General features: G+C 34.5%; 1 protein-coding gene and 1 long non-coding RNA gene across 3 annotated transcripts in view; both read right to left on the bottom strand.

Moving 5' to 3' along the window:
• Positions 1-17002, bottom strand: part of LOC127875046 (uncharacterized) — a 169082-nt gene that overhangs the window by 46219 nt on the left and 105861 nt on the right. The window lies entirely within an intron of this gene.
• LOC127875031 (uncharacterized) overlaps positions 1-17002 on the bottom strand; it is a 56563-nt gene that overhangs the window by 36397 nt on the left and 3164 nt on the right. For both annotated transcript variants that reach the window (XM_052419832.1, XM_052419821.1), the window contains exon 2: positions 9190-10157. In XM_052419832.1, coding sequence (XP_052275792.1) covers positions 9190-10157 — 968 coding nt within the window. The remainder of the gene's footprint in view (positions 1-9189; positions 10158-17002) is intronic.

Genomic DNA, 17002 nt, shown 5'->3' with positions numbered 1-17002 from the left:
TTAAAATAATACAGACAACACATTCCATAGAAATTTTCATTTGAACTTAAACTGTGAATAAGAGAGGAACAAAATAATATGTGCAAAAGTTTACACCATTTTATTTTTTACTCCAGGACTCCGCGGTCACTGGTTCGAGCCCTGCTGCGGGCTACCTTTTTTTCCCTTTTTATATTCTTCTATATTTTTTATTGGAGCTTTTTAGATCCAATATGTTTACATTTATCAATATAAAGCTTTAATTGACAAACTTCAAAACATGCCAAAATCTGTGAAAAGGCCCCTTTAATACTTACCAAGCACTATTAATTACTTTAGAAATGTTACTTCTGTGCTTGTTCGATATTTTGCTTTTAATGCTTTTTCAGTAAAAATCACAGGAGTTTGAAATTCTATCCATGAAGCTAATAATCTAATGGCTAAATAATAAAAACTAGACCCCTATATACTAATATAGTATATAGACTTACTATATAGGGGTCTATTTTTATTATTTTGCCACAAGATTAGCTTCATGTATAGAATTTCAAACTCCTGTGGTAAAAATTATACACATAATTAATGCTCAAGCATAATACATACTGGGCATTGTAAATATACTATGGTATTTTATGTTTTGATGACACAGGATGAGAAAATTGTGCAGCCAGTCCGGGATTTTAACCAGGGACCCCTTGCTTTTCTGATTGAGCTAATGATATGCCAAAAAACATCTTCTGTTTAGTGACAATCACTAAGTTTGTGCACTAACATTTTCTTCTGCCAAGCTGGAGTTTTTTCGAGAATTCGAGTCACGGGATCATTGTAAACTGGATCCATTCAAACCATGAACAGGTTTTGTTGAGAATAGATTGTGCCATGGTCCCACATTGGGCACCAAATGTTGCAGGATGGGACAACTGTACAGCCAATCCGGAACTCGAATCTTTTACCCCTGGGTATCAGGGCCAGTGTCTAGGATTATGCTGTTTACATGTGTACAATTAATAAACATGTAGTTAATTTCTTGATCACTATTTATGGTTACCTGTAACCTGCTAATTTGGAACTGCCACCATTGTGCGATCATACTATTAGACCTTTATATCAAGTTATGAGTAAATTGACTACCGTAACCTACATGTACATGTAGAATAGTAGATGATTGTTTCTTTGTTATAATGCTTAAAACTATAAATGTATAAACTGCAGTTCTAGGTCTTTATTGCCACTTACAGATATAATAAATTTTGATAAATGAAATGCTTAACGTTGCTGAATTCTTAATTCCTGCCCTTGCTTTTCAAGAGAGAATACTTTCCAGTCAACCCATTTGAAAAGAGGTCAAATTTTCTTACACTTTCCTTTAAACAGGTTTACTAGGATATATGTGCTATCTTTAATTTTGATACATGACTAAGATTACATTTAGAACCATTCTTAATGTAATGTACATGTATCATGAAATTTGTTTAAAGTTTTATAATTCCAAGCATATTCTGAAACAGCTTGTGGTACAATAGGCCCCATATACAAATTATTCACAATATAAATAATATATTTTTTAAACAAAAATACTATAAACATTTATTATCTTAATAAGTTAATTGTAATTATTACAATATAATAGTAATTAGTAAATTATCACAGTTATTGTTTAATGAATAAACTTCACTCCAATCAATGTTTACATTTATCAGTGCAATATTATGTACCCATTCATAATAATAGAATTCATGATTATGAATATCATTCATATAGATAAAATGGTTAGATCAAATTTTAATGCTAGAATATTTTTATCTTGAAGTGCTTGCATGTGCATGTATATTTATTGTTGTTTAGATTGAAAAGAGACTCAAAAATATGCTATTGGTATGGTACTGTATGTTGAAAAATAAATAAAGCTGAACATGAGGGATTAAACATTAAAAGTCAAGTTGTGTTTTCCTTTTTATTTTAATCATTTATTATTTATGGAAAAGTATGCAAGTGTATGAAAGAAACAACAGATGTGTTCATCAGAAACACAATGCCCCTAGTGCACCGCTTTGAATTAAAAAAAATAAAAATTTACCTTTGACCTTGAAGGATGACCTTGACCTTGAAACTTCCACCACTCAAAAAGTGCAGCTTCATGAGAACGCCGCTTTGAAATAATTTTTTTACCTTTGACCTCGAAGAATGACCTTGAAGGATGACCTTGACCTTGAACTTCCACCACTCAAAATGTGCAGCTTCATGATAACGCTGCTTTGAATTAAAAAAAATGACATTTGACCTTGAAGGATGACCTTGACCTTGAAGGATGACCTTGGCCTTGAACTTCCACCACTCAAAATGTGCAGCTTCATGATAACGCAGCTTTGAATTTTTGTTTGACCTTGAAGGATAACCTTGACCTTGAAGGATGACCTTGACCTTGAACTTCCATCACTCAAAATGTGCAGTTTCATGAGAATGCCCCTTTGATTTTTGTTTTGTTTTTTTTACCTTGAAGGATGACCTTGACCTTGAACTTCCACTACTCAAAATGTGCAGCTTCATGAGATACACATGCATGCAAATATCAATGCTATCTTCAATATTAAAAAAATTATGACCGATGTTAAAGTTTTCGGACGGACAGACGCCATATATTTGACATTTTACCTTAAAGGATGACCTTCACCTTCACCTTTCACCACTCAAAATGTTCAGCTCCATGAGATACACATGCATGCCAAATATCAAGTTGCTATCTTCAATATTGAAAAAGTTATGACCAATGGAAAAGTTTTCAGACGGACAGACGCCATAAATTTGACATTTGACCTTGAAGGATGACCTTGACCTTTCATCACTCAATGTGCAGTTCCATGAGATACACATGCATGCCATATATCAAGTTGCTATCTTCAATAGTGAAAAAGTTATTTTTTTACCTTTGACCTTGAAGGATGACCTTGACCTTTCATCACTCAAAATGTGCAACTCCATGAGATACACATGCATGCCAAATATGAAGTTGCTATGTTCAATATTTCAAAAGTTATTGCAAAACTTAACTATCTTAAAGTTTGAAATTTTTTACCTTTGACCTTAAAGGATGACCTTGACCTTTCACCACTCAAAATGTGCAGCTCCATGAGATACACATGCATGCCAAATATCAGTTGCTTTGTTCAATATTTCAAAAGTTATTGCAAAACTTTACTATATTAAAGTTTTAAATTTTTGACCTTTGACCTTGAAGAATGACATTGACCTTGACCTTTCACCACTCAAAATGTGCAGCTCCATGAGATACACATGCATGCCAAATACCAAGTTGCTATGTTCAATATTTCAAAAGTTATTGCAAAACTTTACTATGTAAAGTTTTTTAATTTTTGACCTTTGACCTTGAAGGATGACCTTGACCATGACCTTTAACCACTCAAAATGTGCAGCTCAATGAGATACACGTGCATGCCAAATATCAAGTTGCTATGTTCAATATTTCAAAAGTTATTGCAAAACTTTACTATGTAATGTTTTAAAAATTTTACCTTTGACCTTGAATGATGACCTTGACATTTCACCACTCAAAATGTGCAGCCCAATGAGATACACATGCATGCCAAATATAAAGTTGCTATGTTCAATATTTCAAAAGTTATTGCAAAACTTTACTATATAAAAGTTTGAAATATCTGACCTTTGACCTTGAAGGATGACCTTGACCTTTCACCACTCAAAATGTGCAGCTCCATGAGATACACATACATGCCAAATATCAAGTTGCTATGTTCAATATTTCAAAAGTTATTACAAAACTTAACTGTAAGGTTAAAGTTTTGGGACAGAATGACAGACAGAAAGACAGACAGACAGGCCAAAAGCAATATACCCCAGATCATTCGATCCGGGGGCATAAAAAGTATTAATTAAGGACATTCAAATTTACACCCCACCATCCCTTTTTCTCGTATTGCTTTCTATTATTAAACTCATCCTCTACACTTGCGAAGAATACCTAAAAAATCCTGTTATATGTAATCAAGTTTGTTTAAATGTGTGTACTTTGATGCATTGCTGAACCTTCTGAATATCCTGAATAATGATATTGACATTGAACAAAATAAGGACATGCACTACATTATCAGCATTGCAGGTCTTTCTCCAGAAATTTGCACAGGGGAAAATATGTGTGATTTACAGGGTACTGGGTTACTCCTTTGAATTTATTTAATGTTAGGCACTTAACCAAATGTTATTGTACTTAAGAAAGTGCAATAATTGAACAAATATATATTTAAACTAATCAGCCTTTAAAAACATGATGAACCTTTAATGTCTTTCATGATATTGAAGAATTACAGCAACACAAATTGGTGAGATAAAGTAATAAATTAACTTAGATTCAGGCAGTAAGGTGCTTAAAGTGCCGGAGAAAAGGCATGAGTATTACAAGTATTGCAATTTATTATTTATTTAAAAGATCAAGTAAAGAATTGAATGTATGTTATAGCAGCTTAATTTGATTCTGTGCAGTTTTGATTCTGTACTTTTTTGACAGATTGTCATATTTCTCTTATAAAATGTTGTATTTTTTAAACATTATTCCTGAATGAACTTGTAAGTGTATGATAGATGCTTCCAGTTGTCCCCTTTCAGGATAAGCATGCGACAATGAAATGTATATTGTTAAAACAACAATAACAAAACAACTGTACTGATGTTGGCCTGCAATTTATTTTAAGATGTGTATTTTACCATAGAATTAGTTTGAGTAAACATCTTCAGGGTCTATGTGTACCAAACTGGCATTGCATTGGTAAATCATTAACAGACTGTTTACTTTGGTCAATATTTATATTCAACATTTCTCATTCACTCAAAATCTAGTCAAAGCAGCAACTAATTATTGATGCTTTTGTATAATTTCATATTATTTTCTAATACAGATATACAGCTTTGACTCATTGTTAATATTGCAATATGTTCATTTAGTTAAATATGTGCATGAAATAAAATTTAATAGCTCGCGCCCAGTTGTAAACATCAAATACTATCAGATAAAGCAAAGCCGATGGGCGCAGTCATTTTGAATATGCCACTATGATCATGTGACTAAAAGTCACATGCTGTAGAAAGTAGTCTGTGAGCCCACGACAGAGGTGAATGTAACAAGGCCTGTTTGTAAAACATGCATGCCCCCATATGGGCTCTCCGTTGTAGTGACATCCATAGTGTGAATATGTTTTTTGTCACTGTGACCTTGTACTTTGACCTAGTGACCTGAAAATTAATAGGGGTCATCTGCCAGTCATGATCAATGTACCTATGAAGTTTCATGATCCTAGCCATAAGCGTTCTTGAGTTATCATCCGGAAACCATTTATTTTGGGTCACCAAGAACTTGACCTTTGACCTAGTGACCTGAAAATCTATAGGGGTCATCTGCAAGTCATAATCAATCATACTATCAAGTTTCATGATCCTAGGAATAAGCGTTCTTCAGTTATTATCCGGAAACCATTTTACTATTTCGGGTCACCTTGAACTTGACCTTTGACCTAGTGACCTCAAAATCGATAGAGGTCATCTGCGAGTCATGATCAATGTACCTATCAAGTTTCATGATCATAGGAATAAGCGTTCTTGAGTTATCATCCGGAAACTATCTTAGTATTTCGGGTCACCATGACCTTGACCTTTGACCTAGTGACCTCAAAAGCAATATTGGTCATCGGCGCATCATGATCAATGTACCTATGAAGTTTTATGATCATAGCCATTAGCATTCTTGAATGATCATCCGGTAACCATTTTACTATTTCAGGTCACCGTGACCTTGACCTTTGACCTAGTGACCTGAAAATCAATAGGGGTCAACTGCGTTTCATGATCAATCGTAACCTATCATTTTTCATGATCCTAAGCATAAGCGTTCTTGAGTTATTATCCGGAAACCATTTTACTATTTCGGGTCACCGTGACCTTGACCTTTGACCTAATGACCTGAAAATCAATTGGGGTCATCTGCCAGCCATTATCAATCTACCTACGAAGTTTCATGATCCTAGGCATAAGCGTTCTTGAGTAATCATCCGGAAACCATTTTTCTATTTCAGGTCACTGTGACCTTAACCTTTGACCTAGTGACCTGAAAATCAATAGGAATCATCTGTCAGTCATGATCAATCTACCTATCAAGTTTCATGATCCTAGGCCTAAGCATTCTTGAGTTATCATCCGGAAACTATTTTACTATTTCGGGTCAGTGACCTTGACCTTTGACCTAGTGACCTGAAAATCAATAGGGGTCATCTGTGAGTCATGATCAATGTACCTATCAAGTTAATGATCCTAGGCCTAAGTGTTCTTGAGTTATCATCCGGAAACCATTTTACTATTTTGGGTCACTGTGACCTTGACCTTTGACCTAGTGACCTGAAAATCAATAGGGGTCATCTGCAAGTCATGATCAATGCACTTATGAAGTTTTATGATCCTAGGCCCAAGCGCTCTTGAGTTATCATCCGGAAACCACCTGGTGGACTGACCGACAGACCGACCGACAGACTGACATGTGCAAAGCAATATACCCCCTCTTCTTCGAAGGGGGCATAATGAACCGTAGTGTAAGAGAGTGCTAGAAGGAGTGCTGTATATGAAGAAGAACCTGCTCAATTAATTTTGTCAGTGGACAAATAAACAACAAAACACTGAACTATGACCTGCAAGCACAACACTCTCACACAGTATTATAAAGAAGCTATTTAACCCTTTCCCCGATAGATGCGTATAATCCCGAGTCTATCGATTCCCCGATACATGCGTTTATTACCGTCTCTATCGATTACCACATACATGCGAATTTGGCCGTGTCTATCCATTACCCAATAATCCCGTATTTTTCCAATGTCCATTTTCAAATGCAAATTCTGATTGATATTGATGACAAAATTGCTCAAGAAAACTCATAAACACAAACATCCGACATTTTTCTAAAGTGTCAAATAAATTTCGGCATATGTTTCTATTTAAAGATTTGATGAATAAGGTGTCCAATCTGGACAATGGTATTCAAATTAGCGTAAATAACATAATGTGGTGTGCGCGCATCGTGTACAGTTAATGTTCTGTTACAAATTGTAGCCAGAAATAAATACATGTATATGCCCATGATATTTTCGTGTCAGGTCTTTGTTTGGACAAAAAGAGCGCGAAAATAGGCGTGGGTGTATTTATTTATAACAAAAACTGCGTAGCGCATACAACAACGTAAAAGCTTCGTAGTGAATTTCCATTTAAGTATTGGGGCATCTCGCAAATGATTTTGACATTTTCCTGAATAAAATAAAAGTAATAAACGCTGTATCATTTTCATATTTTAGTTCCTTCAATATTGCAACAATTATTGTACTGTATCTGATTGCACGCAAAGTGCCGTGTACAGTTCATGAATATTCTTTTACAACGACCAATTAACAGCGTCGTCTATATTTAGACTTAATGCAATATGTACAAGTCATTTTCTGGAAATTGGGAGAAAGTAAGTGATTTTTCGAAAATAGACCAACGTTTTTTTCCATTTAATTTGTCATAATTATTTATATTTTATGTTGTCTGTGTATGTTTGTTTGGTTCTCATAATGAAATCATAATCTTATGAAAATTAATATCGTAATGATAAATGTTTAAAGCAAGTCCCGTTTCCGAGATCATTTACGAGAATGACTTCGATATATTTACTGACATATAAAATCATGGTTTTGACAGACGACACGTGCTAATCTAAAGTTGGTGTTTTTGTAGTACACAGGATATTGGATTATCGCTGCTTAATTGAGCAATAAAACAAAGATGCAGTCGGTGGTTTTCAGTAGGTCTTTTGTACTGACCAACATAATAATCAATAATGCATGTGCTTATCTTACATTTAGGGATAAAACACACGGGATACTAGACACTTTGGACTTGTTTGGGCCATAAAACGCAATCCCGGTGGCTTTTTTCAGTAGCACACGTGTCCAGAAACTAACGAGTTCGGGTAATAAAGCACAGAGATTATGATCTGAAAACTGCATGGAGTCTGAAATAAAAACAAAATGCAGACAAATCAAAAGATTAATCGCCTAATGTTACAATTCAATATTTTAAGGTGGGGGTTCTCACTGCATTTCTTGTTGCATTCGCATACGCTTGTATTACTTGTTATAACTTATATCCTCGTATTATTTATTAGAATACAGACTTAAAATTTATATGGTTGGAATGAGAATTTATTTCTCTACAATATTTACATTGATACAAATGATGTGAAATGCAAGAAACTAAGTGAAAATTAAGCCTAAACAAGACAGGTGTAACAGTTGAGAATGTTTCCATTATTTTCCCAATAACCCTATTGAGATGGTGTAGTCAGGCTTATCAGCTGTATATGGAGTCACTGTTATCAGAACAGCAGGACTGGTATTGGCCTGGAGTGGCAGATCAGATAAGAGGTCTATCAGGGAAAGGGTTAAACCAAAAAATCAGTTAAAAAAACATCATCATGAATTTATCGTTAAATCAAGAAAATAAAGTAAACTGGTATGAAATTGATGTTAAAACAATTTTTCTTTCAGAAACTGATAGTAAAGTGTGACAGTGACAGAAGAATATCAATCAATATTTAAAATAAACCCACAATAGTGAGGTGAATGAATCAATGAAATACTTGACAGGAACGTAACAAATGTTGGGAATCAATTGATTAATGCAACAGGCACAGTTTTAAAAGCAGAAAGCTTATTTATCAGTGGTGCTTAACTTTTACTGATGAAAAGCTTTTGGTTGCAAAGTTATATGGCAATACAGCATTAAAATACTAATGTACACAAACTAGTATATAAGTATATCAATCAATAAAGAAATAACTGTATACGTAAATTGAAATGAACAGTAAATATTACGATTTCAGAGATCTGAGAAGCATAACTTGTTTTCTTTTGGTTCTTTTACTTGTTACCCGATACCTACCTGAATGCGAGACAACTCTTGTTTGCCCTTAGTTTCGAAAAGACCGAATATTTGATGTTAAGAAAAAATCGGTCCATTTAGTCGATAACGAAATTCCCCAATGTCCCATTTTATCGATTTTAAAAATATCAATTTGACCAGACTCTTTTTCCTAAAATAGCTAGAAAATCTCTGTACATATCACAAATGTTATTAGGATGAATCCACCATGATTCTTACCTGTTAAATCAGCTGATGTATCTCCATAGAGCCAGGAGACCAGTTTGCCACTCAATGTGAACTTGTACAGAGCAGTACCAGAGCAGATATATAGGTTACCCTGATTTTGTACAATACTTGTACATTCATGTTGTAACTTAAGCTTCCTGCTTTTGGCAAGCTGGCTCTGGCTTACTGTGATAAACTGGACCTCATCATGCACAGCCACTGCAACCTCAGTGGGTGTGATAAGACACATGTCCGGTGGCTCATCCCTCACATCCAAGTGGCTCACCACACGGTACTGCTGGCTCAGAAGCTTGACTTTTTTATTAAATCTGTCTGCAACCAGGACCTGTCCATTTGGGAGAGCACATACTGCTGTGATCGAGCATATGTATGAATCACTTGGCATTTTCACATTGTGCACAGACTTCCCATTCACAGTGAAAACATGGTTTGGAAAGTTCTCTTTTAAAAATATATCAGATTGTTGTATATTTTCCAGACATTTTTTACTGGCAATAAAAGAGAGTTCAGGCTTACCCAGTACTTTCGGTATGGCTACATGGAGATGGAACAATTCATAGTGAAGTCTAATGCAGCTGTTTCTCACAACCTTGAGAGGAGCTTGTTTCAGGTTTAGCTCTTCTTTCTTCTCCTTAATAGTGCTTTTCTCAAAATCTGCTAATAAATTTTTGATTCCCTCACGCATTTCACTGATAGGGTATTGCATATGTTCATGTGTTGTATTAACTGTGCTGGTTTCACATTCGCGTAAATACGATATTATATTCACACGCAAACCATCCACAATAAGCCTTTCATGTTCTTTGTATGAAACCTTAAGAGACATCATTATGTTCTCCTGATACGTCTGACATTGTTTCATTTTTGAAAGAGTATTTTCCGTGCTGACAGACAGGTTCTTGAAGTTGGTTGACTTCCCGCTGGCAGCCTGAGGTAATGGAGTTACTTGTAAGCATCGTCTGAAAAACAACCACACAGGAGACAGTAAGTGATTGAATAGTAATCAACTGACCAATAACCAACTGTTTACCCCGAAACGATATTAATTATAATACAAATTTAAAGGGGCATTTAAAAAAAAATAATATTAAGGCACATACAATAACAATGCATGTTACATCAATTCACATGTTAGTTTTCTAGAGGCAATACTATAATGATTATTATTAAAATAAAAATATATAAATAAATATGTATCTATCTACTGTGTGTTTGGGAAATAATGCAAACCGCATTGAACAACAAATTGTGTATAACATGTGTATATTAACATAAAGTTATGTATATTTAACTCATCATTATTATACTGATTAAAGTGCCGCAGGACAAAGTGTGTTTATATTAAGACATTCAGTGTTTTCAGTGTTTCAAATTGAAATAATTCTTATGAAATGGCAATCTAAGTATAAAATAAAATATGTTTTTGCATAAGCCGTTAATATATTGTCTCTTTTACTAAAATATTTTTCTTTTTTTAAGGTTATAAATTATGAGAACTTAATTCCTCTTTACTAATTGCTTTCTTGCATAAATTGGCATTAGCTTCATTAATAAATAGATGAAGAATGATATGATAATTCATACTTATTGTTAAATACTGTAAACATTAACAATGGACTAGCACATACACACAACCATTTCGACACTGACAAATATTGAAACTCCATAATTTTTAATCATGAGATAAATTCTTGTTACCGTCTAATGTAAAGCAATTTGACCAATTTAAAGTGATTTTTCAAAAGTATAATTTGCCCCCTTGGTGCAAAAAGGTATCATATGACATTGAAATGAGAAGGCACATAGCAATTTTTGCACCAACATAGCGAATTGATCTTGCATTTAAACATGTTATCATTTAGGAAACCATTTCTTTGAATATAATAGTTTAAAAATGTTTAGCTCCCATCATAATTGGTTGCATAATAGCCCACACTTGACTTTCTTCTGAGTATAAAGAATGTAGGCATCATGTCATATTATAATTAAACAAAAAACATAGTATGAATAAAGAAGGCCATCATGGCCCTTAAAGGGACTGTCAACCACGATGACGAAGAAAAGAAAAGATGTAAAATATTGCATTTTTTAAAATTATTGGTTTATATTGATTAAAAAATCACGACTGGTATATTACATAACTTGAAAAAAAAGTTCATATTTTCAGTATATTAGGTAACACAATTTCGCGATGTGAAATCAAAAGTACACCGCGAAAATATGTGACATAACGATATACACACTATAAATAACGCAAGTATATTGATCATTTTATATATAAAATATATACAATTCACTACGCATGCACAATTTGCATTCCTGGGTTTACCACGTGACGATGATGTTCAATCTACTGGCGTTATTTATATTTTGCCTGGTAGTTACCTGCCCCCGATTGTATAAACAGTTAAACTGGCGGTTAACCACATACCGGCAGTTAAAAGTCGGTAACATGTTGGTTACTGGTCGGTAAGCGTTTGTATAAAATTTGTTTATACAAACGCTTTATAATACCGATCGGTTAAAACCCAGTTAAAACATACCCTGCTTCCCATGGTGGGTAAGTTCAAGTAACCGAGAGGTAACTTACACAAAATGGCCGCGGCGCACGACATTTTAAAAGCTAACCCTCGACGACCGTCACAATTTCGAAGAGTAAACAGACAATTGCAGCGACTGACACTTTATTTGACTTAATTTACAGGGCAATACGATTTCCGACTTCGGACGACGAATTTAAGGACGCACAGAACGTGTTTCTTATATTCTGTTATGGGCATGCCGTGTGTGATCCGATGCATCTATGGCGCCCATGTTAAAATCATTTCTCCGAGAACAGGGAACAACAAAAGTGCAAACAAAAAACAAAACACGTTCGAACTAGTATCTTACCTTTAATAATCCTTTAAAATCCATAAATAATCCATTTAATTAAATAATTGAGTTTGCATCTAGGGTCTTTGATAATTATTTTAGCATAGTTAAATAAAGACCCTTATGCCATCATATTATTATATTCAAATGAGAACTCAATAAACTTTCTTCTTCGTCACAAGCTACGTCATGTACTCTATGTACATTACTGCTGTTAAAATGAACCGGAGCAGTTTATCAAATGTGTCGTGTTCTGAGAAAAATGGGCATAATGCATGTGCTTTAAGTGTTGTCCCATATTAGCCTGTGCAGTTCGCATAGCCTGTGCAGTTCGCACAGGCTAATCAGGGACGACACTTTCCGCTTTTATGACATTTTTTGTTCAAATGAAGTCCCTTCTTAGCAAAAATCAATTTTTGGCGGAAAGTGTCGTCCCTGATTAGCCTGTGCGAACTTAACAAGCTAATCTGAGACGATACTTTACGCACATGCATTATGACCAGTTTTCTCAGAACACGACACAAATAATAGCCGTTTGTGACCTCAGTTGCATTTGTAGATTTCTGCATACAAAGATATATTTAAACTTGAACAATATTTTATTTGTCTATGGTAAATTCCCTTATTGTACAAGAAAGTAAGTAAGTTTATTGTAAACATAAGCCAAATTAGAAGAATAGTCTAGCATGTTACGACGACCATGTATAATTTTTATGTTACATCTAGAACAACTAGAAGAAAAGACGTCTTTGTAAGCACTCTCTTGCAGTTTGGAAGCACCAGGGATGCCGCTAAATGATGCAAATCCCGACATCATTATCAATTTGTCCCTGGTCATTTTGATGAACTCATAGTTAAAATTTACACTTTATTTTATTGTGAATTCATTTGTAAATGAATTTGATAAAAAAAATACATGTCGCTGTTTATAAGCGTGACACTTCGCGCGAAAATTACGTCATTAGAAAATGCATTGTGGGAATGTTTTGGTATAAGATACCGGTGGTTAAATTCAACTATGCGCGGTTAGGTAATGTAATATACCAGTCGTGCTATTTTAATCAATATAAACTTATTATGGTAAAAACATAAGGTATTTTACAACTTTTCATATCTTCGTCGTCGTCGTGGTTGACAGTCCCTTTAAGGGCTAATCTGAGTTCCTGGACATGAATTGCGGAAGGCTTCAACTGGTGGTCTATTTTTTGACCCACTAGAGTGTTAAGAATTTAGTTTAAGATTTGACTTGGTGACATTGTTTCTAGACGCATGTTATCCACTTTCAGACTTGGCCTTGATATTGTCAAGGTACACATTCTGAGTTGTTTCCAGAATGAGTCATGAAATATGGTCTCTGTAGTTGCATAAAGGATTTTCTTATTGTTCATCTGGTCAACTACTTTCAACACACAAATGACACACAATTTGAACTCGGCCTTGACATACATTCAGGAAGCAGGATCACATGACTTTAAAGGGTTCACTAATTCATGTCAATGGATGTAAACACACCGGTAAGTGATGCTTTTTTCCAATAACTTTAAAATCATTTTTTTAAAGAATTTCAAACAGTGCATACACGACAGTTTTTTATACAGTTTATGACAGTGTGAAAAACATTGGAATTACTTTATTTAATAAGCCTTTGTTATAGGCCAAACATATGATGAGTAATGAATTCATATACACGGTTGTGCTGCATGCAACATGAAAGCTTGGCACCAATTTCAGGCGTATTCAATATTGAAGTTTTGTATGCGCCGGCTGCGCACATGAATCAGATTCATATTTGGCCTTAATACTGTCTAGATAAATATTATAACAAAGTTTCATTGATAATATATTAAAATGTGAATCTAAAGTGGTAACAAAGACGGTACAAAACGGACACCTAATACTACAGCCACACACCGAACTACACCGAAAAGGGTGATTACAATTATAGCACTTCCTCATGGTCTGGTGATTAAAACAGCCCCGACATCTGGTGGTCATTTAAAAAAAAATGTTTAATGTTTATGCAGAACAGATATTATGACAGCACACTTTATCAATGTTTTGAGCAAGCTTCATTAAGAGCGGGTCACACATGCAACTTCTTGTGTGAAAAAAAAGATGCATGTAATTTTAGCAAAACTACCGGCTGCATTGAAGACATGTTTATTAATTGACTTAAATCATATCTTATTTTGTGGAGAAATAACTCAAATAAATGTTCAGCAAGTTTCTAGGATATTGAGGAAACATATAATACTTCTACTGTGTGTTCATAATATTTTCTTTAAATATGACCTAGTGATCTAGCTTTGAACTCAACCTTGAAATCATTTGGACAAATGTTATTACTTTAAAAGTTTTAAAATTGGCCGAGATATCATTGAAACAAATGCTTTTACGAGCATTATAAAATCAATTTGGCCTCTAGAGTTCACCCTACAACACCCACTTATCATTTATGATCTAGTCTGAGATATGATTGTGACAAATGTTCTTACCAAATGTCATGAGAAAATATGCAATAAATGTTATCTACAAGTATGTCAACAAACCTTTTCTTCAATTTTACCTAATGATCTAGTTTTACATCCAACATGACCAGTTTTGAACTCCACTGATATCATTTGAACAAAATTTAATGTTATTACCAAGTTTCATGAAGATGGACTATACATGTGAGTAATGTGCTTCGTGTACTTATTTCTCCGATACTGCTGGTATTCAATAGGGTTCAAGTCCTCATTGATATAAAGATACTGTGCAAATTTGGAAATAATTGGATGAAAACTGTAGAATTAATTACGTAAACAAGCAGGATTTCAAAATTTTCTCATATTCAAGGGGAAGTCATTCTGGAGTTATTGCTTCGATATTGCTCTTTTTAAACAAGGGCTGTTTGTAAAACATGCTCCATATGGGCTGTCAGTTGTAGTGGCAGCATTGTGTGAATACTTTTTTGTCACTGTGACCTTGATCATTGACCTAGTGACCTGCAAATCAACAGGGGTCATATGCCAGTCATGATCAATGTACCTATTAATTTTCATGATCCTTATTATTCTTGAGTTATCATCCGGAAACCATTTTACTGTTTTGAGTCACTGTGACCCTGGCCTTTGACCTGAAAATTAATAGGGGACATCTGCCAGTCATGATCAATGTAACTATGAAGTGTCATGATCCTAGGCGTAAGAATTCTTGAGTTATCATCTGGAAACCATTTTACTATTTCGAGTCACTGTGACCTTGACCTTTGACCTAAAAATTAATAGGGGTCATTTGCCAGTCATGATCAATGTAACTATGAAGTTTCATGATCCTTGGCCTCAGCATTCTTGAGTTATCATCCGGAAACCATTTTACAATTTCGAGTCACTGTGACCTTGACCTTAGACCCAGTGACCTGAAAATCAATAGGGTTCAAGTCATCATTAATATGAAGACACTGAACAAGTTTGAAAAGAATCAGATGAAAACTGTGGACTTTATCGGACAAACAAGAAAAAGTAACCATTTTACTAAATAGTCACTGAGACCTTGACCTTTGACCTAGTGACCTAAAAATCAATAGGGGTCATCTGCCAGTCATGATCAATGTACCTATGAAGTTTCTAGATCCTAGGCCTAAGCGTTCTTGAGTTATCAGCCGGAAACCATCTGGTGGACGGACCGACAGAAAGACCGACGGACGGACCGACATGTGCAAAACAATAATCCCCCTCTTCTTCGAAGGGGGGCATAAAAATATTCTATAAAAAGTTTAATGAAGATCCGATAAACCAGACATTCCCAAAAGTATTTGAAGGTCACAGGACATTGGGTCCTGTTGACTTAAAAAAAATACACGACCAGACTGGGATTCATAAGACCTATACATCACGTCATCAACTCAAATTTATTGACATAATGATTATTGGAACAAGAGCTGTCACCATAGGATGACATATGCCCCATATAAACGCTTTGATAGAAGTCATGAGCATTTTTTGAAACATAAACACATATTTCGAAACCTAAACACAGACCCTAAGTTCAAGGTCAAGGTCACAGGGGTCAAAATGTTGTGGCGTATGGAAAAGCCTTGTCCATAATTATACACATGCATACCAAATATGAAGGTTACATCTGAAGCGACATAGAAGTAACCTTGGCAAAATGTTGTTTATGATTTCATGAACACTTCAAGCCAATCAGGAATTGTTCATGAACCGTTCTCAAAAAGTTCCTGATCTTGGTTCATGAACTTTTGGACATGAACTGTTCTTAAGACACGTTCATGAACAGTTTATGATTTTTTGTTGAACATTTCAAAGTTCATGAACAGTTCTTCATCTAACCATAAATACTTAGTAATGAACATTTCATGAACAATTATTTCTGATGACTTTTCTGAGACAGACTTTGAGGATCAATCATGAATAATTCATGAATTCCTTTGTGCTAAATGTTTCATAAATATTTTTGAAAGTAATATTGAAATGTCTAGCATTATAATCTTGTAGATTTGTGAAACCTGTGAAGTAAGTATGAATATGCATAGTATTTTCACCACTGCAAGTAAGAGTTCTTGACCTGTTCTAGAGAATTTTAAGAACATTTGTACAAGAACTGTTCAAGAACTGACTTCAGGAACAGTTCAATAACTTTTTAAGGACCTTTCCTGTTCTTGAATTATTTTTCAACTATTCTTGAACACTTTAAGAACTTTTTTGAACAACATGTTTCCTTCTGATGTTCTTAAACAGGTATACACAATGTTTTTGAACATATGATGGACTTTTTAAGAATCCAATATGTTCTTAAAATGATCTGTCATTGTTCTTGGAAGACTCAAAAGACAAGTTTAAGAACGTTTTAAGGACATCTTATTTCAAGAACAGTTTAAGATGATATCAAGAACTCAAACATGTACATTGCATTGCTGTTTTTACAA

This window comes from Dreissena polymorpha, chromosome 1 (assembly GCF_020536995.1).
Source record: "Dreissena polymorpha isolate Duluth1 chromosome 1, UMN_Dpol_1.0, whole genome shotgun sequence".
NCBI lineage: Eukaryota > Metazoa > Mollusca > Bivalvia > Myida > Dreissenidae > Dreissena > Dreissena polymorpha.
The sequence above is the reverse complement of the archived record's forward strand: the minus strand, read 5'-3'. Positions and strand labels throughout refer to the sequence as shown.